At 27.1% G+C, this 24485-nt stretch overlaps 1 protein-coding gene across 1 annotated transcript; it reads right to left on the reverse strand.

Moving 5' to 3' along the window:
* Window positions 1–14912: 14912 nt before the first annotated feature.
* On the reverse strand, window positions 14913–24408 carry LOC111616810 (Down syndrome cell adhesion molecule-like protein Dscam2). The gene is made up of 4 exons (XM_023358174.1): window positions 21969–24408; window positions 21445–21768; window positions 15534–15695; window positions 14913–15079 (listed from the first exon to the last, which is right to left on the reverse strand). The coding sequence occupies exons 1-4, from the start codon at window positions 22054–22056 to the stop codon at window positions 14913–14915; spliced, it is 741 nt and encodes a 246-aa protein (XP_023213942.1). The 5' UTR covers window positions 22057–24408.
* Between the last annotated feature and the right edge of the window lie 77 nt (window positions 24409–24485).

Here is a 24485-nt window from a genome sequence, read left to right on the forward strand (position 1 = left end):
TTATATATATATTTAAAAAGTGATCGATGATTATCGTTTTTGTTACGCGTTACGCCATACTGTCGCGAGGTTTGGGCGTTGCGGCGTGACGTTAAAAAAATGCTTCGGAATGATGCAAAAAATAACTAAAAAAATATAAGAAAATTAATTTATTTAGAAGGTCATTCGATAAAGTTTTATTTTGCGCACTTCATTTTATTCTTGCTCTTTGTATTTTCCTATTTGTAATATTTCAAAAGATTAATTTTATCAATATACTTTTCTCTGTTATAAAATGAACTCATATAAAATAGATCGTACTTCTATAAACTCTGCACGCAATATAAATACAGGACTGGTAATAACAAAGAGAGAATATTATTGTCAAAAATTCGAAAATATCTGATAAATTAATTTGTTAAATCAAATATTTAGGACAGAATAATATATTAAAATATAAACATTTTTCACGCGATTCGTAAATAACATTCGCGAATTGGTTTAAAGGTTATCTATATAGGCTGTTACCAATGCTTCTGTCACGTGGATTATTAATATAAATATAAGAATTATTCATTAATTCGTTCATTAATATTATAACGTTTGGCATTTGTACAAGCTGCTCATCTAAACTTCCCTTATCTAGGGATGTATAAGTAGGTGCAGGCCTAATTAATCAGTAAGCCTTTATTAATCTTATCAATCACGTAGTCTATAATGTTAAAACACCGTTTAGGTTAAAAAATGGCTTCCAAAATGTTTACATTTTTAGATTCAGGGCGCATCGAAATATCGAGAAATGCAAAACAAAAGTTGGGGATTCTTTTTTCTGTTTGTATGGATGTACTGTACAGGGCGCGATTCTGTTTACCCAATTTAGAGCTTAATAACTCCTGTGCCTTTTGTCGAAAATTTATGAAATTTTGCAGGAAAGTTTAGGTATTTCGGGTAAATATTTCTAGAAATTTTCAGTAAAATCAGAGTATTAGTTCGGTAGATACGGCCCTCACACTTATAACACTGCCAGTTTTTTTTTATCAACAACCGAGCGCACAGATCATTAGTATTGCGAGTTAAGTACGCGTCAGACGCGTGCTGTGACGCGACGATGGATGCCTCACTAAATGGCCTCTGTTAATTTATATTTAACGAGCTCTGTAAGAGATCGTTACCTTCAATTATGAAAGAATCGGATTAAACGAATTATATACCTACCGCCGACATCTAACACAGTTCATGCCACGTTTAAAATAATAAATAAAAGAATCCCGATTTATTCGTTAATTTGATCAAAATCTCGGTTTTAATTTCTATAATTTTTATATATTTTCGGAGTTAATTTCGATCCGACTAAACACTATTTTATCAAGTGTATTGTTCGTCTATTGTCCAAATATTAATGGATGTCGCGCGTGAGTATCGCTAATAAATAAAACTATCGAGTAATGTATTTAATATATTTAAACGATAAATATAAATATTTTAACATATTCGCTATCTAAAAGTAATTTGTGTAAAATAATATTCGGGCTATATTTAATTTTGACTCTCTAATTCTATAGTCTACTTTATAAATATTAAACCATTTTCTGTCTGCTCTAATTTGATTTCACTTCCGAAAGTGCATTCCATTAATTACATAAATTTAAAAAAAATCAATTTTTTTAATTTAATAAATTGTAGTAGAAAAGATATAAAGTTTAATATAGGATATTATGGTGTTAAGAAGTATTAAAGTCGTTCCTTAAGTGTAAAGTTCGTGACAATGTCAGTAGAAAACACGTGTAGGCCTATACTAATCTTCAATATAAAGATAGATTTCCCTAAAGTATTAATTTAGAATATCCCTAAAGTAGTAAGAAAGAAAACCCTAAAATGGCAATTCGAGGGTTTTCTTTCTTAGATATACAGGCGAAGACAATAGGCTTTGTATTCTAACAGTTCTGAAATGAGCTTATTTTTCGTATTTTTAAGAAAAGAAATATTTCGATATGATGTAAAAATGAAATAAATTTTAATTTTAATACAAAATTTATGAAAAATTTAAGTATTTTGTTTGATTCTATGGCCCTATTTTGAAATATAAAATTAAACTTTTAAGAATTGATGTTATTTTTCCATTTATTAAAGCACAGACAGATTTTAAATTGGTTCATTAATTTAAATTAAATCAAATCTCATAAAAACCTAAATTTTAAAGTTAATTATTCCTAAAAAAAAAAAAAAAATTAAGAATCTTTCGAGTGAGATCATCGATTAAAATAGTATCGTTGCAATAAATAAACCCGCATGTGTTACGCTCGTTATAAGTTTACTAATCTAATTATATGAAATGTAATTAAATAACGTATTTTGTTAACCACTTCGGCGTGGTATAGTACATAGTTAAAAGTTTTATTTCTAGAAATACAATCTTAATTTATTCTATTAAACATACGTGAAATTAAAGTTCGATTTACAAATGCTCGCTTAACAACCGTTTTTTTCAATAATCAGGTAGTAAAAGCGGGGTTAAATTGCCTCACAAATATAGCTGAAAGTGTAAGAGATTATAGACTAACAATTCTTCTTGACAGTAACAATGCTATTGTCACTTATTTTCATGAATAGTAAACGTATAAGCCTCCTGTCTAATAATATTTCTTTTATATTTTACATGCTATTTTAACTTATAAAAACATTATAATTATTTTAATAATATTTTAAAATTGATTTCCGATTAATTCTACTCCCGAATTTCCTTTCTGTTGAATTCCTTCTTAGATTTTCCATTCATTGTGTATCATACATTAAAATTTATTTTAAAACTTAAAGTTTCTATCGATTATTTTAATTATTATAAATAATAAAATAATACGTAACAATTTATTAAAGCCTCCAGATTTTTTTATTGTGGTTACTAACGAATTAATTGGATTCGAACTCGCATTAAATATTAAAGAGCGAATTGAATAATTAATTGATAGATCAGATACAGGGAAGGAAAAAAAAAAGTAAGTTGTTAGCATTTTATTTAAATATTTTAAATAAGAATATCCGAAAAAATAATTAATTAATTTTGTTAAGTTAATACACATTTTTATAAGTTTTTAGCGCGATCAATCAGCTTGAGGATAATGATTATATCTGAAATCTTTCTGTCTAATCGATCCAATGGTGAATTATTTTAGCAAACTACCATCAGAAGGGAGATGATAGGAGCTTATTACTTTCTTTTTAACAATGTCTAAAATGACGTATTTTGATGACAACACTCGATGAAAGTAAAAGAAAGCTCATTAGAGCTTTACTCGAGGGTATCTGGACAAGAGCAGTATTATCCTCTGGAGGAATGGCTAAACGGCTGAAAGGATAACTCGTACTCTTCTACTTGCCTACGAATAAAGATCTAATGAACTTTCTCTTAGTTTCGTAAGGATTAACTTGCCCTCTATCTTAATTATTATTATTATTTACTGTGATTTTCTCATCTATTATTAACGGCATTAAATATATATAATTCGTAATCACACACTATCGGAAAATGAATCATTTTAAATTAATTCCATAGTTTTTGGTTTGGTTTTCGATTTTTAAATTTACTTCTTAATTTATTCGATATTTAAAATAAGTTGTAATATTATTAACATTGTCGAATATCTAAAAACAAAAACAAATCACTATATTTCTAATGTTAATTAATTACTACAAAGTTAATAAATAATAGAAGAAGAAAGGAAATGTCCCTTTATTAGATTTCATTCATTCATTTATTTGATTCACGAGAAAAAATATCATTTAATGAAAAGAAATAACCAACAAACATTCAAGAAGATTAAAAATTTAATCTTGTAGATAAAAAGAAAACAATGCACCACAGGAAAAAAAAAGAAAATAATAATAATATATCGTCTGGTAATATTGCCTCTTTGCTCCAGCCTCTAGCTGTATTCCCTCCTCCTAAATCTGCTGTAGATCCCTTACTGCATCTCTTACAACATTAATGCTGCCCCTCCCATCATTCCACTATCCCCCTTACTCGACATTGTCTTCACTCAATTACATAAACTGCTTCTTCTAATCGCCAATATCTATAAATTTATTATCCGATGCCCATCGAATCACCTTATTTCGTTCTTGCAACATAATCAGAATATGGCCACAAACTATCTACAGATTCGCTTGTATACAAAAGATAATAATAAAAAAAATTAAAAAATAAGAAAGGAAAGAACAAAAGCATCTTGATATTTTTATTAGTCACTTGCCCGCAGTTATGATTAGATGAATTCTAGAAAATATGAAAAAATAATCAATGTTAAAAACTAAATCTTTTGTTTAGAATTATCATACTTTTCTTTATTGTTTTCCATTCTTTTTCTTTGGAATTTATTTATTTTTTTTCTCTCTCTCTCTCTAATAATAACTTAAATAATAGGAATTCGGCGTTAAGAATAATGAAATCTGCCTGTAAATTCTGTATAAAAACATGAAGTGCTGCAGAAAATATATTATTTAATAAATATTTATTTATTTTTATATTATTTAAATGACATATTAATACATTTGTTAATGAAAAATGATTTATATTTGATTTTTAATGATATAATTATATATCAAGTGCTGTAAGCATTTAATCCTATGGATTTGGATCTGTCTCAACCCCAAAAGTTATCATTTCTGAAGGGACTTTGATTTCTTTTTTAGTAAAATTGTGCTTTATACATTACGTTTTTACTGATTGTTTATTAATTAATAGCTTTAGCTATTCATTTAGTGTACTAGGTTGTGTTGCAATGTTAAGAGATTAGTTCAGTACGTTGCTTAGATTACTCCTAAATTTATGTTGTCTTAAATTAATAAAATTGGCAATAAATACATAAAAATTATCAATTTTTGACACAAAATATTCCAAATTAAAACATTCCTTACGAGGAAATTGTCTAATAATTATTGGGAATCTGTTGATGATGGATGATGATCTCTAGATTGATTTGACTCTTATCATCACAGAGAGTTGTTTACAAAATGTCGACCATAACTTAGAAAATAGTTCTAAAGCGTGAATTAAGAAGAAAAAAAAGGGGATACAATTTATAAATGTTCTGACACGTACTCTGAAAATAGCTTTGAGCACCATTACGGCATTTTTCAAATAGGCCTATATGCCAATAATCGGATTTATCTTCATTTCCTGTTGTTCAAAATATAAGAGAAAGGAAGATAAAATATGATAACGTTGTTATTTTCTACTGAGACATTATTGATTATTTGTAAACAAACGAAAATCGAAAGAGAAATAAATTAAAATATTGCTCTAGAAATGGGTCACTTAAAGTGTTCACGTTATTTGCGAAATATTAACTTATATCTTTTTATATAAATTTGCGATTATCTACGAGTAATTCTGATAATAACATTAATATTATTTATATACGGAGACCTTCTTTCTGATGTAGAAGTTTCGTGTTACTACATATAAAACATTCTCTATCTTGGTAATTTTTTTTAATCAAATCGATACATAAAGCAATGTTAAGGTTAACATAACATAGATGTGAAGTAATTTCTTTGGTAAATATATATTTCTTTCGTATTTTTCTATGTTAATTTATTTCAGAGAAATTTTAGAACTGTTAAATTCTATCAGGGTCATAGATAGATTGTAGACTATGGGTCTGGAGTAGAGCGGGCCTTTTTTGCCATTCTTTTTTTAAACAAAGGAAATAAGTATAGTGTTTACATATTAAAAAAAACAGTGTTAAATATTTTATTTTATGTTAGCCAAAAATAACACTTATTTATAAGTGCAGGAACCATTACGGGCCTGTGTTTTCTCCAGAAGTTTCCAACTCTCCCCTAGTTTCTTCGCATTGATCTAATCGAATAATAAAATTTGAGACAAATTTTTTAGCCTAAACTCGCTAATTTTTTTAGAAATAAATGAATATAGTTAACAATTTCATGTAATTAATTACGAATAATCAATTGTGTCAAGAAAAATATTAAAGTAGGCCTATTATAAATACTAAATTCCCAATTGTTTTTCTTAATTTATTAGTTATTTAAGATATATAATCAACGTTTACACGACTAGAAACGAAACTATTTAATTGCAATACTAATCTACGTAATGTTTTAGCGACAATTATTGATTAATTAGGATATTATTAGATTGATTGTCTCGACAGATAGCCTATTGCATAATCATTTCACGCTTCTATAAATACAATAAGTAGGTAAACAGATATGTATTTTGCATGGAAAATATTAAATTCTATAAAGACGAGTGAAATATTTCTCACGTAATTTCGATATTTTATTTCAAAATCGTTTAGTTTCGATTAAATCATTCGTTTACTTTGATAATTTATCGGATAATCGAGTATTTTATGGTTATTATTAAGCAAAAAAAAAAACGCGATAGTCTTCAGATTAGCAACTTAATAAACAGATAATTAAGTGTAAAAATCTAGTAACTTATATACAGTACGTCATTCTAGTGAGAAAGATTTGAAGTGCGGTGCTGTGTCCTTCTAGAGAAAGTGGGTGTTGTCGCTCTCTTGAGGATGGTAGAAGATTCAGGAGGATGCTGAGAAGCAAGGGATGATAGGGATGTTGAAAGGAAGAGACAAAAATTCATTTTGAAAAAAATATATACAATAAAACCTGTGTAAACCGGACTCGTACGATTCTGTTTGGCATGTTTCCGTTCAGAACAGATTTTTTTAACACAGAAAATCGGTGTATTTTTAAGAATTTTTCTCGTTTAGTCAGGTTTCCGTTTTGGACAGGTTTTACTATATATATATATATATATAGACACTAAAAAAAAAGGTAGTCTAAAAAGTTTGAGAAACACTGTTATAGAGAATTTTAACAACTTTTATTTATCTAAATTCATTATGAAGTGTAATAAATCATCGTATCTACATCATTAAATATCTAATTTTATTCCTTCGTAATTATAATTATTTTGTACCAAAAAAAATGCAATAAATAAAGTATAAGATGATGCTTCATACAAAGAGATTCGCAGCTTAAAAAATAAGAAGAAGAAAGTTTTAATAAATATTTATTATGAGTATTAAATAAGTAATTTTTTAATATTTTTCTAATAGCTATTTTAGTGTTAATTACTTAAATAATAAATCCAATTCGATATTTACTTTAAAAATGTATATAAAATATGTTCTAAGTGAACTTTTTTAAAGGAAAAAAAAAGAAAAAACGGTGTTTATGTTATTTTTATTAATATTCAACGACTCTATTCATACGAATCTATTGAAAATGATATTTACCTATTATGAATAGTTTTATCTTGAAGATCAGAAATGAAAAACCAATAGATACAGATCTCTTTGATAAGTCTTTAGTAAATAAGATTCGTTTCTATTCGTCCAAATGCGGTACCTTTTGAAGTTTATCCCAAAGAAACCACTTTTAAAATTCTTTTAGTGGCATCAATATATTCTCAAATGATTTTTAAGCTTTTTTTTTTTCCTTTTTTCTCCATCTCTCACGCGGTATTTATGGTTTAGAAACAGTTAATTAATTACCATTAACTGTTAAATTACATGAAGAAATAATCGAGATTTATTGGAATTTAAACGAGAATTTTAAAATTAATTTCTAATTCGATCGATTTAATAAATTATTGAATACATTTTTAATACACTAAAGTCGTTTTCGAGTGATTATATACGAGATTAATTTAAATTAAATATTTTTACTTTTTGAATAATCTTCTTCGTGTTCGAAATATAAAATGAAATGCAAAATAAATTAATAAATTTAATTAGATATTTTTATAACGCGAAAGATAAACACATTTCACTGAATTATTGCTAATCAATTATTCTATTAACAATTTTTAGGGGGAAAGGAAGTTTGTCTAATTAATTATTTCTGTGTCAAGAATACTTTGCGGCTTTAGGCTATGAGAAACTTAACGAAAGATCGATTTTTGAATTAATTTTCGAAAAATGAAGTGAAGATCTCTGTTGAGAAAGTTTATATCTCATCTTATATCTTCGTTTTCCTGTTTGAAATAGTCTTAAAGTATTATTTTTAATTACTCGAAACATCGAGGACTACAGAAGGAAGCATAAAATGCATCTGAACCTCCTGGAATCGAGTAAAAACTTCCACAAACTATATATAACCTTACACCCTTGATAATGGGACACTGATTCAGCATTGTATTCTTTAATCTAACGTGGAAAAAACCCCCCAAAATTAAATAATTAAGTAAAAATGTATTGATATAATTATTTGTTTACAAGCTTCCTACCCCTCTGGAAAATTTTCTACGGATGATCGTAACTCGAAAGTACAGAAAATGTTTCGTCCATTTTAAAATTTCGGCATTTCTCGAGTTCTGCTTAATTAATTGGTTTTAGTTCCTTATAATTACTTCATTTCACAGTTTTAATTAACGCGCAGGAATAGTAGAATCATTTCCTGTGTTCAAAATTAATTTGTCTAATTAAACATGCCATTATTTTTCGTTATCTTCTTCGTTCTATGTCAATTAGTCAAGTATAAGATGTCTTATTTCAATTCTAGAAAAGATATTCCTATTCAAAACCTAATTACTAACTCTAATATATAATTAAATTTTATGGACATTTAATTAATAATTATAAATTTAAATTCTTCCAGTTTTCCTTGATGACAATATATTTCGTGTGACGTTTTCATTGTTAATCTTTCACGACAGTTCTTATTTATATGGCATTATTTAATGGTTATTGTCTGTTGTTTTGTTTTTTTTTTCTTTGTTAAGTGTGTGTAACACATTTGGAATAGGCCTAATAAAACTATGATTAATTGTTAGCGATTAGTTGATTGTTTTTCTTCATTGTCTAACCAATCACTTCCTTACATATTTGTCCTCGTAACAAACGACGAAAATAAATTTATGTTTCTCTCTACTTATGAAATTGCTTTATGAGAATTAAATTTTCTTAAAGTAAACTATAACTTATATAATAAAATCAAACAATTAAGTTCGATATTTTAATTCTTTTCACTTTACAATTAGGCAAATTTTATAATTTAGAAAATATTTTATCTAAAAAACATATTTTTAGTCCATAATAACAAAAGGTAGTAGGCTAATTAACTAATAAATATATAAGTATAACATCACTTATATGAATGAAGTGTAAAGATAATTAGATGAAATAGTTATTTTACGAATGCTATATAAGTATTTACGAATTCTTTTATATAATAGTTTTATACTGGATAGAATTATAAATATACTAGTGGCATATTTTAGCTTCAAAAAGCCTAAACGAATATGAATTAGGGAATTAACTTTAGACATTTTTCTTCGGAGGAAATAGCAAAAAACCTCCCCTGATCCTTGAAGTAATGAACCATTCATCCTTTTCATAAATATCCTGTAATTTACTAATGAACTATTTAATATACGTTACAATTATAAGAAAAATATATAAAAATTTTTGTATTATCATCATCATCATTCTTGTAGGAAGTATTTAATATTAAATTATAACTTATATTACTCCAGATAGCCTATACGAGGAGCATCGAGACAAGTTAAATTTTCTAAAATGCAATGTCAAAAAATATATAAAAGGTTTATCTAATCCTCTTAGAAAAATCTTTTGTCTATAAATACTCGATATAAACTTTTCAGCTGTTTAAATCAAAAATAAATGACTTAAGAGTCCTCCTAGAGAACAACTTATAATATAATAGAGCAATATAATTTTATTGAATTTGATTTAATAGAATAATTGATTTAAAAAAAAAACAATTGATTCAAAATTTATACTTGAAAAAATAGAGGATAATGTGCAGGATCTTATTGAAAAAAAAAATAGTTTCATAATACGAGTGATCACGATTTATTTATTAACAATTACAATATTCAATATTGTTCCAGATGCTTGCAAATATTTTTCTTTTTATTATTTGAGTATTGAATTTATTAAACCTAAACTTTACTCTTCTTCTATATTAGGATATATATTATCGAATATATATATATATATATTTATATACTATGATAAAATCGAAAAATGTAAGGTTTTCTAAGATTCTGTTTAAAAGTATTTCTGTTAGTATAATTCGAACTTGACGGTCGAATGATTAACCCTGCGGTGAATGGCCTTGAAAATTTTCAGGAATGAATGCCCTGGATCTGACAGACAGACAAATTGTCTTCTAGCCACGGCACAGTAAAATTATTCAATTTGATTTTTACATAAATTTGTAATACCACCATAAGTAGAAAGGTATGTGTAATATTAAATGCCTATCTATGTAAATACATAACGAAAATATACTTCAAAAGTCGGTTGGGTCTGTGAGACCCAGGCCATTCATTGCAAGGTTAAGTTTTACTACTGTACAGTACATAACACTTCCGCCATCTACAGTCGATTCTTAAAAGTAAACTGTATCTTTTAACGTTACTTTTTGGTTTCTATAATCGACATACAATACTCTATTTTCTTTTTATTACGCTGGCATCTCGAAATATTTAAGAAATTTTACGCGTTAATAGAAAGACTACGCGGTTCTTTTTCGTTCCTACTCTTCCTCTTAATTTTTTTTACTATATTATTATACACTACTGGCCAAGTAAAATAAAACACCATGATAGACTATAAATATTGAAACAATGGAAGCTTCATTCGTGATGTTGCATTTTAACTTGGCCAGCAGCGTAATTTAAGACTTAAACCTAAAATAATTAGTTCCAAATTGACTGATATATTAATAATATAAACTTTTTAAACGTTTACCAAAGTTTTAGAAGCAAATTATCTTTATGCTATTTAATTAATTTTTGAGGCTCCTCGAGACGACGAGGCCCTAGGCGCGTGCCTAGTGCACCTATTAGGTAATCCGCCACTAAACTCCATCCACATCCTCTATAGAAAATCTAATAAATTGTGTGAATTGGCATTGAATAATTCAGTGGTCAATGTGACATTCTAAAATATTATAATGGAAGTTTGTGAATGTTTTTCGTGAATTTCATTAATTAAAATATATATATATATATATATATTTATTTATTTATTATTTATTTCTAATATAAAAACGATTCTTTTATATTTTATTTTTAACTTATATTTCTTGAATAATATATAAATATATCCATTTGATCGAATTTTATTAGTACAAATTCCATGATTTTAGACATTAAAAAAAATAATAATTTTAACATTCATTTATCAATGAACCTTTTCAAATATTAAAATTCTTTCGAATTCGATTCTCAATTTCAAGATAAAAACGATAAAATCAATTTTGAAAATGTATTTTTTTTTTGTTTTCAAATTTTATTAAAAGTTATTTTATCGATAGGAAATTAATTTTTCAATATATATTTTCAATTAATTGAGTGGCATTTCCAATTTTGTCCGTCACAAAACGTTACGGAAAAGAAGACAGATAAAAAAAAACACACACATTCCTTTTGTCATTATAGTGTATACTCTTACGTCGTTTTGACGTCAAATCTGTACTTTTGTTATAATAAGTAAACGTAAAAATGACGTCGAATTGACGTATTGGTGTACTGTACAGCATTACAGTATTTTACAGATTAACAACACACCAATTATCATCAGTGTGTTTTATCAGATGCGTTATACACGTTTAGCTTGATAATGAAGCAGTCTCTTAAATAAATTACACAGATTCAACAATTTAAATTCATAGATTCACAGTATTGCATTGATAATTTTTTTTTAATATTGTAAGAATTCTTACAATTACGCTCATATTTCTTATATATTGAGACTAAACAAGTAACCAAAGTAATAAAATGGCGAATACGCATACAAATCTAAATAGAGATACATTAAAAAAAATTATATATTTAGAAATATAAGTGTTATATAATAATAAAATTTTGACCTATTTAGGGGAGACCGGGGCAACTTCGGCATGCCGGGCAAGTTTGTNTATTGATATCAAAAATTTGTTGTTAGAAATTCAAATTATCCGAGAGATAATGAAAAAATAACCAAGATTTATTTTGTTATCTTAACTTCATTTTTGTTAAAATTATTATTATTCTTTTTACATCGTCGACGATCGATTAAATCGTTCGATAATTCGGATATATTCCGGTTATTTTATGCTATAAAATGAAGCAAAATAAACGAATTCGAATGAATATTTTACATAGAAATATCACGAATCTTTACATCTCTTTCTCACTTTATGTTTCATTTTATATAATTCGATATGTATACATTTTTAGTCTCTTTTTTTTGAATAAATATATAAAATTATATAAAAGCTGTAAATAGATTCTCTTGCAAACTACATTGTCTGCTTATGTTGTATCGACACAAACAAAATTAAATTTTCTCGTCGTAGTGAAAACTCTTCTTGTTATATTTTTCTTTCATAAAATAAAAATAACATAAAAGCTTCTGTTAAAAAAATAAAGATAAGTCTGTCTTTTTTTAATAATTACATTTATAAAATTCGATAAGAACTTTTATTAACAATGTTAAAACCAGTAATCAATATATAATTACGTTACAAATAGACTTATTATTATTATTATTATTAAGAGAGTTTTTATCTTGCAAATTTCTTTTTTTAATTGTTTACGTGAGTGTTTTTCTTTTTAAATGAAGAATAAGGAAAGTTTAAAATGTATTTTCCATTTATTAGATGTGAAAATAATTCTTAATTAATTTAAATTTAGAAAAAAAAAATAACTTAGCATTAGTTGTCAAGTAAGAGTAATTGTATAGTAGATTATACATTTATAAGGCTAATATGTATATATTTTTTAAAATTATAGTGCATATATAAGTATGAAAATATAATTATAAAGCTTGCAAATTTATATATATATTTATATTTTTGTCCATTTTATAGAAGATTTAATGATTTTATTTTAAAATTGTTGCATTCTCCCTTCGTTTGTATGAATATGAATTGTATTTTGTTTTTGTTTAATAATTTTTATAAATCATTAAATATGCGAATTTTTTTTACTAAATAAATTATTTAAATATTTATAAATCCTATATATATAAGGAATTTCAATAAACTCGGAGCCATTCTGTACGGTACAGAATATTAATTTTATACCTTAATTTGTTAGTAAGTTGAAGCTAAATGTATAAATTCGTCGTTTTTTCTTCTGTCATTTTTGTAAATATCTTGAGCAATAAATTCAATTTGTAGTTATTTAATTATGTATTGAAATAATAGTAAAAATATTCCCAAATGTTTAAAGTTATAAATAAATAATTTATGTTAAATTTAAGCTATCGATTCAGCTGAAATTCGGCTTTTAATTTTCTAAATATTAGATCGAGAGTTAATCAATTTATAATCCAAAAATACATTTAATTTTCTTTTATTAATCTCCGTATATAAACTAAAAAAAAACAATCTAAAAAATTACCTAATAATATAAAGAAACCGAATAGACACCTGAAACAATATCTACCATTGTAAATTCGCGACATCGTCACTATGTCGGGCCGTAATATTTAATATTTTAATTTAAAAAAAAGACTTTTAATCAAGCCTATTAGTTAATTTGACTTATCAGCCCATACACTTTCTATATCCTGTTTAGATTTTCATCTAACTAACTCAGTTTTCGAGATTAACGAAAGACAGACAGATAAACAGACGAACCGTCAGTGGGAATTTCTACGCTAGAAACATATTTCTTTAATTAAAATATAATAATTTTCTGTTATAAATCGTAGTATATATTTATTCTGCTGAATCTATATTACGTTACAAGAGGTAATTAATAAAAATTAATCGTCTTATTATAGAATTATTACCTTTTCTGGAACACTTAATTCTATTTTAAGAGATATTCTTAAAGGAAATATTCCTGAAGGAGGTGAATTAATTAAAAGAATCTCAGTTAAATTTCGAGCATGGGGAATAGAAGAATATGTTAAGTGAAAAGTTATATTAATTTAGAGAATTATTTATAGGGTCTATCTATATATCTACACTCTTATTGCGAGGGGAAAAAAAAGATATTATATCAATTATACCAATAAAATTTAAATAAGTGAATTTCTAATTAATTTATCTAAATTTAATTAATTCATTAGAAGAAATTTCAAATAACACTTTATTTTCTTGATTGTTGTATTATTAAATTAACTAAATTTATCGAAATTAGTGTCCTTCCGACGTGGAATGTCATTGGGAAAATGTTCCGCAATAAATGGATTAAATTAAAACACCAAATAAAAATTAATTCAATCAAAATTATAAATCGTGAGATTATTATTTAAAATAAGACACTTTTATCTTAATTTACCAAGCTTTTATTAAGTAAGAAATTTCTTAAAATATAACTAGAAAATACATCTTTAATGCGATCGCCCCGAGGTTATTATAACTGACAATCCTATTAAATTTATACAAATTCTAAATAATATGCTTAATATTACAAACAGCTTACAAGTTTATATATTTATTATTATTATTTATTTATATATATATATATANTCATCATTTTTTTTTGTTGAACGAAAATATTCTCTCGCATAAGTCAATAATATGTAAATGTAGGTTGTTTGTTGCAAGATAATTTATTTTGTCTCTTCCGATGACATAATAGAAGTGCAAATATTGAAATTAATTATTTAGATTGACTGGATAGATTACATTTTAGATGCTCGATTGCACGCAAGATGTTCCAAAAATTGCGAAACGACAGATGTTCGTCTTTCGAATTTTACAACTCCAAAATGAGTTCAAAATTTATAGTATGTCACGACTAACTTAGTTATATTTAGTAACATTCTCAATTAAAATGTTTAAAATAATCTAATTTAAATTAAAGGAAGCCAATTTAATAAACTCCATTTATATCACGAAGACGATTATGATATCGATATCCGTAAGTTTATTTTAAAATAAGTCTTTAAGTATATATTTTTTAAATTAAATGTTGATTTCTAGTCACCTGAAACCTTTAGTCTTCCCCAGTTTGAACTGAGAATTTTCTCTCCTGTAAGAGTGTTTTCGACTTGACAACGATATCTACGTTCACCGTCTTTTCTTTCAACGTTAAACACATGGAGTGTTCCACTTCTAAACGCTTCGTACTTCTTTCTGATGTAACCTGTGATGATTAAAACATACAGCACTTTTTCTTTTATCTAATGATATCATCAGTCTTGTTTATTCTAGACGTTATCAATAACGAACTTCCTATCGGAAGAGAATGTGTGCAGTTGTTAATGAGTTGACCTATGAGGTCGTTCAGATGAAGTCTCAATTTACAGAATATCTATAATTTATTTTCTAATAGAAAAGACTTTTCCAATTATTATACATTTTCGATATTCCGTAAATATAAAACTTTTTAAATTTCAGACAACGTTACGTTATATCATCTGTTAGTAAGAAAGTTTTACTGAATATTTTTATTTTTATTAAACTTACATTTTAATAAAAGCCTTAATATTAATAATTATATAAAAATTCTTCCTATAACGACATTAATCAATAACGAAATCTTTGAGACAAAGTTAATTTAAAAATTAGTAGAAAGAAAAATAAAGTCAGTAACTCACCGCGCTCCTTTTGAGTCAATAGAGTCAATCCATCATCAGTAAGCCAACCAACATGTTCTAGGATGTGGCTGCCCAAAGCAGGAATGTGACACTTGAGGACACCAGTGTTACCTAATGGAACGTGGTTGTCGTATACGACAATGTCGTAAGTCTGTGGCGTAACTAGGAAAAATAGAAGAATAAAAGGAGAACTTCGATCAGTTATATATATATTTTTTCCCTTTTTCTTATCGTTTCGTACCTTGAACTTATCGCATTTCGACAGGGGTATTCTTCCGAGCCCTACTCGAAATGATTCATGATTTTGACTTTGTGCAAATAACGTCTGTGTGACATTCGGTAATATTTGTTATTCCTTATCTATTTTACTGACTGTTGGCACTTCTCGTAAATATTAGAGCTCCTTCAATACCATTCTCCCTAAAGACATGCTGCGGATTATAAAAACCTTGATAGCGAATACTATGTAAGACGATTTCAGAGAAGTGCTTTTCAAAATATTTTTTACTCGAGAAAGCAAAGCTTACACAACTAGCAACTATAAAATACCAGAAGATAAACTGTGCTACTAGTTAAGTGGTTTCTTCTGAGCTTTCTTTAATAATGCTATAATAAATAATACTGTAATAATGGGAGATATACTTAAAACTTCCACATCTTAATAACATATCTTATCTTTATGAATTTTCTTTAGGATTTGAAACTTTCTAATGACTATTTAAATACATAATTTATAAAAAATTTTAATATCTGTATCACATATTTTTTTTATTTCTAGTTAAATTTCTAAAAATGTAACTATACTTGTTTATAAAGATAATCACCGTGTCGAGAATTTTTTATTGATGTTATATTTTGTAGCGTATTATTTATAACATGCTCTATGAAAGTTATTTACTTGGAAATTTTAATCCTAAATATTTTTCACGAAAGATTTACTTTCCACTTTTCTTATAAATCCACGAGAAGAAGAGAGAGAAAAGGGGAGGAATGAATTATTATCATTATTACTATTACATGCATTATTGTATAACTAGCAAAAATATAGAGAAACAGAAATATGAACTAAAGAAAACTATAGAAATATATTCTTTAAAGAATAAATCTAACAGAAGTAAAATAAAGAAAATGTCAGTCGTCATAAAACAAATTGATTGTATATATTAATATACACAGTATATATGTGTTTTTCTTATCACATTGTTTGCTCATTTGTAAAAAGTAATACGTCTAAAGTAAGTTTGTTTACTGAAAACTATTCTTTAAATATAAAAGAATCGACGAAGAAATTTCAGATTCGAGTTGAAAATATTGTAAATATTTCAAATAAAAAAACAAAAATAAAAGCTTTTCGAATAAAATTTTATTAATATAATTCAATATTTTAAAGGTTAATTTTGATTCACATGAATAGAATATTTTAAATTTTGTTATACAATTCAGTTATTAATTAAAGACGCGTTGCTTTAAACTCTTAAAATAATGCAATACATTTAATATTTAATTATTAACAAGCAGAAAGCGTACTAATCATTTAAAATCTTAAATTTATTTTAAGTTTTCAACACCCGTGATTATAAACAGGTGTAAGGAACCGCTACGAAATCCATCACGTGTGTTACATATTCATTGAATTGGCTGGACAATTGTGAGTATATCCCCTTAAAATGAATTTTCTGCGAATATTCTGAAAGCATAGTACTGTCAATAGAAGATTAACGGTCTACTTTCGTCGTAACGTTATTGAATTCCGATATGAAATGAATTCAGATGATGAATTTAATAAGACACTTGTCGATCTATCTTATCAAACATCAGGGTATCCCGTATACATTGAAAAATAAAAAACAGTTTTAATAGGATCAAGGACAAAAACTCTTCTGATGATACTCTCTCTCGCTCATACTGTGTTTCTTAAACTAAAATAAATATTGTGACTCGATAGACGTTTCTAGTAAGTAAAGAAAAAACCAGCCAAGGTAATTAAATTCCTCATGCGTGAAATTCGGAATTGGACAAATGGGAGCTTGTCTGGAATTTTTATCATTACAAAGCTTATTCCAGTGGAAGACAAATATATATATATATAGGCATTATTCTTTTTTTTCAAATATATTTTCTCCATCAACACGAACAGACTTTTCCATGCTTAAACTAATATTGACTTCTTAACGAAAGATTTAACATATATCATTTTTTTTTCTATGATTTTTTTTAATATTTATCGAAGAATTAATTCTTTTCTGCTTATACTAGCTATTACGAAAGACTCTTTTATTGTACGGAACAAATTCCTTTCTTTACTCATATTCACTCGTTTTAATAATAAAAGTGTTTTTTAAATGTGTTCCATCTTACGTTAAATCAATTTGTCACTAAACTATTTATAGACCTCGAGAATAATTTTATATAAATATTGAATTTAATAAAATCACTTGACAATCATTTAAAAATCGTAGTATTGTTGTGTTCTGGTAATAAAGAATTTTCTCTAAAGCTCCATTTCATTTGATAAATGTATAAAATTCCTATTTATAAATATTTAAGATTTAATCAGAAATATTCTATCTTATATATATATATATTTTTTTCTATTGCTGGTTTAACGAATGGGAATGTTATTCCTTCGTTACGATTTGTTACGCGTATTTATCGACTCCGTAACGGGTTCAGGCCGAATTTTTTCATTCACGTAAAAATATTAGAAAAAATATTTTATAATTTACGTATTTTTTGCAAGGAAATTGACCAAAAAATAAACGAAAAATATTCGATGTTTCCGTAACGTAAGACGGAAACAAATAAGAACAAATTCTATGTGACGTGATTAGTGAGATCAGTGGTGACAATTTACTAAAGAATGATGCGATTTCTTTTCCATTTTCTATAAAATAGACACATACAGAAANGATATATATTATCGAATATATATATATATATATTTTTTTCTATTGCTGGTTTAACGAATGGGAATGTTATTCCTTCGTTACGTTTTGTTACGCGTATTTATCGACTCCGTAACGGGTTTAGGCCGAATTTTTTCATTCACGTAAAAATATTAGAAAAAATATTTTATAATTTACGTATTTTTTGCAAGGAAATTGACCAAAAAATAAACGAAAAATATTCGATGTTTCCGTAACGTAAGACGGAAACAAATAAGAACAAATTCTATGTGACGTGATTAGTGAGATCAGTGGTGACAATTTACTAAAGAATGATGCGATTTCTTTTCCATTTTCTATAAAATAGACACATACAGAAATATCTTTCGCTTTCTATTTCCTGTAACAACTTTTCTTTAAGTGGAAACTCGCACTTATTTTTTCCTAATTTGTTCACGAGTATAAATTTTGCTAAAGTTATAGGCCCTATCTACAAGAAATTTAAAGGTCTCGATAGACACGAAACAACTCGAAATTCATTCCTTTTAGATTTATATATATCCAAAAAAGAATAATGAAATCAAATATATTATAAATCCAAGCAATTCTCTAAGTAAATTAATTATATTAATTAATTAATTAATAGGCCTACGAAATATAGGTATTTTTGTACTGTATACGAATTTTTAATAATAGACTAATAAATATTCTAATTCTAACTACTGTTGTTAAACGTATATATTTTATGTTTATTGAAACAATAATAATAGTCGATCTAAATAAGATAAATTAGATCAGACAATAGATTAATCAATAATTAATCAGCATCCGATCCAGGTCGAGCCTGAATCCTAGATTATGACCGGATCGATTTACTTTCGTGAGGAATAGATCCTTGTAGATACCTCGTGATCAATTTTGGCGAATTAACGGGTTCCATGCTTACAACCGGATAAACACCTCCCATTTATCCTGTGTTATAAACAGAAAAGAGTAAACTCCTCCCACCCCTCCCGCGAAGATGGATTTATATTTGTTTTATAGTAAATGTGGTTGTATATTATTAATTTAATATGACTTATTAAATTATTTTTATAATAAATTTATTCATTTCTATCAATTATTTTATCTTGTAAGTTTTAAAGACTCGCGAGGATAACGTTATCTCTGAAGAACATTACGTTTCCTCCTAAATATCCTTTAGTTTCTTGAAAGATAAATTAATTCATTATAAAGAGTATTCATCAAAGACTAAAAACGTCACTCATATCGACCGTTAAAGACGTAACAATCGCTAAATTTTTGAGTTTAAAAGAATAAAATCGCGAGGAAAGTTGGAGGAAGAGCGAACCGATTTCATTTTCTATCCTAAAGTATGATATTAAAAGTAAATATTTCGCAAATTGCAAATTGAATAATTAAATTTGGCGTAGAAAGATTAAATTTACATGAAATTACTTCTTTTATCTTTCAAATCGACTTAAATTATAGGCGCATACTAAAAACAAAATTCCGATTTACTTAATGCACCTATTTACATTTTTTTAGAGAGGCCTATTCATTATATTTGATTCCATTAAGATAAAATAATAATAATAATAATAATAATAATAATAACCAAAACATTTCTTATTGATATCAAAAATTTGTTGTTAGAAATTCAAATTATCCGAGAGATAATGAAAAAATAACCAAGATTTATTTTGTTATCTTAACTTCATTTTTGTTAAAATTATTATTATTCTTTTTACATCGTCGACGATCGATTAAATCGTTCGATAATTCGGATATATTCCGGTTATTTTATGCTATAAAATGAAGCAAAATAAACGAATTCGAATGAATATTTTACATAGAAATATCACGAATCTTTACATCTCTTTCTCACTTTATGTTTCATTTTATATAATTCGATATGTATACATTTTTAGTCTCTTTTTTTTGAATAAATATANATATATAGGCATATATATTATTTTTATGCACGTATTGTGCGCGTTACAGTAAGAAATTATCGTTAGTTAATCGCCAAAGATCCTATTTTGATTCGTATTTAACAGCTGATACGATGGTTTGGAGGTATAAAAAAATTGTTTTAGGATCATTTTAAAAGCTTTTATAAAACTCGGCCATTTTTTTCGCTAGTTTTATCTCGCTATCCAACGCATGAAATAATGCTTGTTTGGTGGAAGTTTAAACTCTCTTGCGTCTTAGAGTGTTAGTTGTAGCCAATATCATAGTTCACATCATAGAAAAATGGTTTCTTTCTTTCACCTTCGATAAATGTCAGATTTAAAAAAGTGCTATTGGCAACATTTAGTGATAGTATGTAGTTACTTTGCAACCAAGCGGAAAAAACGTTTCAAGTTATGATATATGAGCAAAGTCCGAGATAAATCTGAAGTTGTTTGACTCTTTCATGAAATATGTACTTCAAGTATATATTTTGCAATTCCAATACATTTTAACGTTTTAATTTTATTAAGTAGTGACAAAAATAAGAATGGAATTTTGATTAAAATTTTAAAAATTGAATAAAAAATTTAATTATTTTAACATTTTTAAATTATATATTTTTTCTATTTAAAAAACAAAAACATGCATTTGATGTTTATAAAATTAAATTACAACTTTCCATTATACAGTGGAAGCATTCTATAGAATAATATAAGCATTTGATTTCTTATTTATAAACAACTTAAAAGAACTAATAATGCTATTTATTAAATCAATGTATTGAATGCATGCTTCTATTTCTCTAGAAATATATTGCCTTTTATATTACAAAACTTTTAAAATACATATGAAGTTAGAATAAAGGAAAACACAAAAAAGGAAATAATTTAAAAAATATATTCTGTACAAATAAAATAAACTCATTCCTTTTACACTACAAAAATGATTTAATACAGAAATTTTGAGTGCTAAATTTTATATAAAATCGTTAAATAATAGATAATTATTATTATTAGTTCTGTCGATAAAATAGGATAATATATGGTTAATATTACTAAAATGACACTTACCTGCTTTGACTTCGACATCTCGACTTCCAATAGTTCCTACTATATTACTAGAGACACATCTGTAAGTACCAGAGTGAATATCGGATCTATAATGGTCATCGGGGAAAGGAGGAAAATTGAGAGAACCGTCGGGACGGACATGTAATAAACCAGGTATATTTTCAACAGTTGATCCACTTTTTTTCTTCCAGATCACAAGAGGTTTAGGATTACCATTTACACTACAGGCTATAGTAATACCTTGAGTACTTAAAAACACAACGCGGGAAGGAGGTTCGGTAATAAAATAAGGTCCAGTGTAGTCTTTGTTACTTGTAAATCCTCCTGAAATGAAGCATTAAATGAGCAAACACGCCAACGATTAAATCTTTTAGTGAAACCGCAATTTAATTTCAAGTAATTTACATGTGACTCGTTATTTTAATTAATTTTTTTTATTCAAGAAAACGTGTTTTATAAAAGTAAATATATCGATTATTTATATTTTAATTGATCGATAAAGCGTACGAAAAAAATAAACTCACCTAGTACGTGATGATAGGTGTTTATATATGAAAGTATTATCCATAGATTTTTTGCAGTTGCAGTTAGAGCGGTATAAGAAGCAGCCATAGCAAGCACAAACGCCCTCCGCTCTCCACTGTGACCGAATGTCAGTCTACCACGTTGGATAGGCACCGTCTACAGTCAGCTTGTACAGCCAGCGCCACGGCCAGACTGGAGCAGAGTCAGAAGGTATCGTATGTGATTTTGCTAACAGGCTCGTTTTATTTCTTAACAGCGTGTCTAGGGGGAATTTTAACTCCATCAATTGCACACATTTTCTATCTGAAAGTTTGCTAGTTGAAAGTGTTTTGGTATTTTGCTCCCCATTAGTGATTTCGATAAGCTGTACTCTCTCATTTACGGCTATCGTCTCTCGTTAAGAATAATCACACAGAGTAGAAGCGAAGTAAAATAACCTGCAACGTGATATTTTGTTGCGTGTACGGACAAATAAAACGGATCCTTTGCCAAATTTTTAAAGGTGGGAGCGATAAATAATTGGCGCAGATTTTTTGAATGATTAGGAACCGTGTAATGTAAAACTGGAAAGTTAACCTAACCAAAGCCACAGTAATAGAAAGCCACAAGCAAGTTCTCTATTTCGCGATCAATACTGTTTTTCTTTAATGGCAAAACGATTACTTCAACATCGCTCACAAGCCGCGTCACTGAACGCCTTATCAGGCTAGAGGCACGCTCGCTGGGTCTACTGTAATGTTACTTGCCTTCCACAAGGCATAACGTTGTTTGGCAACGTTTCAGCTCTAGGATAGTTGGATAGGGCGAGATACACAGTGAACAAACATGGCCACCATTATAATGGCGTTTAACGTGGTCTACAAGATGAAAGATTATCTTCTTTGTCCACTTGGTCCAACAAGAATTTTTCCCATTACTTCTATCATTTCGATTTTCTTTGCAATTTTTCAGTAAAAAAGTCCACCGCATCCCATTTAGTTTACATAAATAAGGAAAAGCCTTTACTATATATAGGCTATATAAATTTACTTTTTTTCTCCTCCTGTTTATTTTTATTGCAAAATCTCATCTTTTAATGGGATAAATACATTGAACAAATACATTACGTTTAAAAAGTAAACTATTCGTTATATCTATATTATTTTTCCACTTTTAAATTTTTATAAAACAATAAATCGGCAATAATATAAAAATTTAGAAAAAATAACAAAAATTTATATCAAAAGATTCCAAATATGCATCGTTCGGTTCCTCGCACTTCAATATAACATTTACTGGCACTACCTAAACAAGCAATAAAACAATTGCAACTACGTTACTTTCCACTTTTTAGTCATCCATACGCCGATAAGGGAGCAATAAAATTCTTGCAGAGCTATATACTACCTGTATTTTGGATCAATTCAATTTTTCAGTTCAACCATCACTACGGTGGATAAGCAGACAGATCTCGTATTATAAAATATTTTCAAACCATTCCACATCCGAAGGAGATCGGTAACAGAAGAAAGAAGAAGAAAAAAATCTATAACAAAGTAAAAGAGAAAAAAAAATAATAATACGTATAGTAATATAATATCTTGTATATCTCGTAGAAATTGCGAAAATGAAACCAGTACAGGAAAGAAATGAAAAATACAAGTCTGTAATCAGAATCTAGCCATCGAGAAATCAATAAATTGCCAATAGATGAGACAGAAGGAAAGAAAAGGAAGAAAACGGGGTTTCATTGTATGACATTTCTGTCTTGACCAATCGTCGATAGACCTAATCGTTGACTGTATGGAACTCAGAATGTCTGAGTCTTAACTCTCATTTCCGGAATTCAATCATTGCGGTTTTTGTTCTCAATGTCAATAATCCGTGCATTGTACTTCGAGAATCTTGAAACGTCTTTAGTATAAGTTCTAGTAAATTATACCTACACGAAAAGTCTTTCTACATTTAATAATGTTATATTTATAAACTCCACGATATTAATAAAACCGATAGGGTATTTTTTGTGTAGATGATAAATTTTCTTGTGGTAAAAAATATAAATTTTGTACATATTTTCTTTTCTTCATGAGAAATTTAATAATCCAACACCAAGCGATTTATTATCACCGTAAACATATTCGTTGAAAAGATAAAAATTGTTATCTTCAAATAACCTGTACATTTCTTTCATTTATTTTAACTAAAGAAACGTCATTCATTTAGCAAAAAAGAATTAGTTACTGCTATTTTTTTCAAAAAATTTTTCTTTTTTATTTCATATGATTACAATACTAACAAAAGAAAGAATTTGTAGAGATCGTGTCTGCTTTCAATATCCTTTGTTGTAATGTAGCACCGCATTTACATAGAAATAATAAACTATAGCAGAATTCTTTTATTAAATACCAAGTAGAAACAGGTTATATATTTAATCTTTTTGATTATTTTTTTTCTAATAAAATTATTTAAAATTTTGTATAAATTTAATTCGTTTTTATACATGCGAATCACAGTTAAGTTTCAAGATAAATTGGAAA

The sequence above is a fragment of the Centruroides sculpturatus genome, unplaced genomic scaffold, assembly GCF_000671375.1.
Source record: "Centruroides sculpturatus isolate CEXI.00-Female unplaced genomic scaffold, Cexi_2.0 scaffold24, whole genome shotgun sequence".
Lineage (NCBI taxonomy): Eukaryota > Metazoa > Arthropoda > Arachnida > Scorpiones > Buthidae > Centruroides > Centruroides sculpturatus.

Coding starts and splice junctions, on each gene's coding strand:
- LOC111616810 (XM_023358174.1), bottom strand. CDS start 22,056: ATGGCTGCTTCTTATACCGCTCTAACTGCAACTGCAAAAAATCTATGG. Junction 21,769..21,968: donor CACCTATCATCACGTACTAG/GTGAGTTTATTT, acceptor GCTTCATTTCAG/GAGGATTTACAAGTAACAAA. Junction 15,080..15,533: donor ATTGACTCAAAAGGAGCGCG/GTGAGTTACTGA, acceptor TAATCATCACAG/GTTACATCAGAAAGAAGTAC.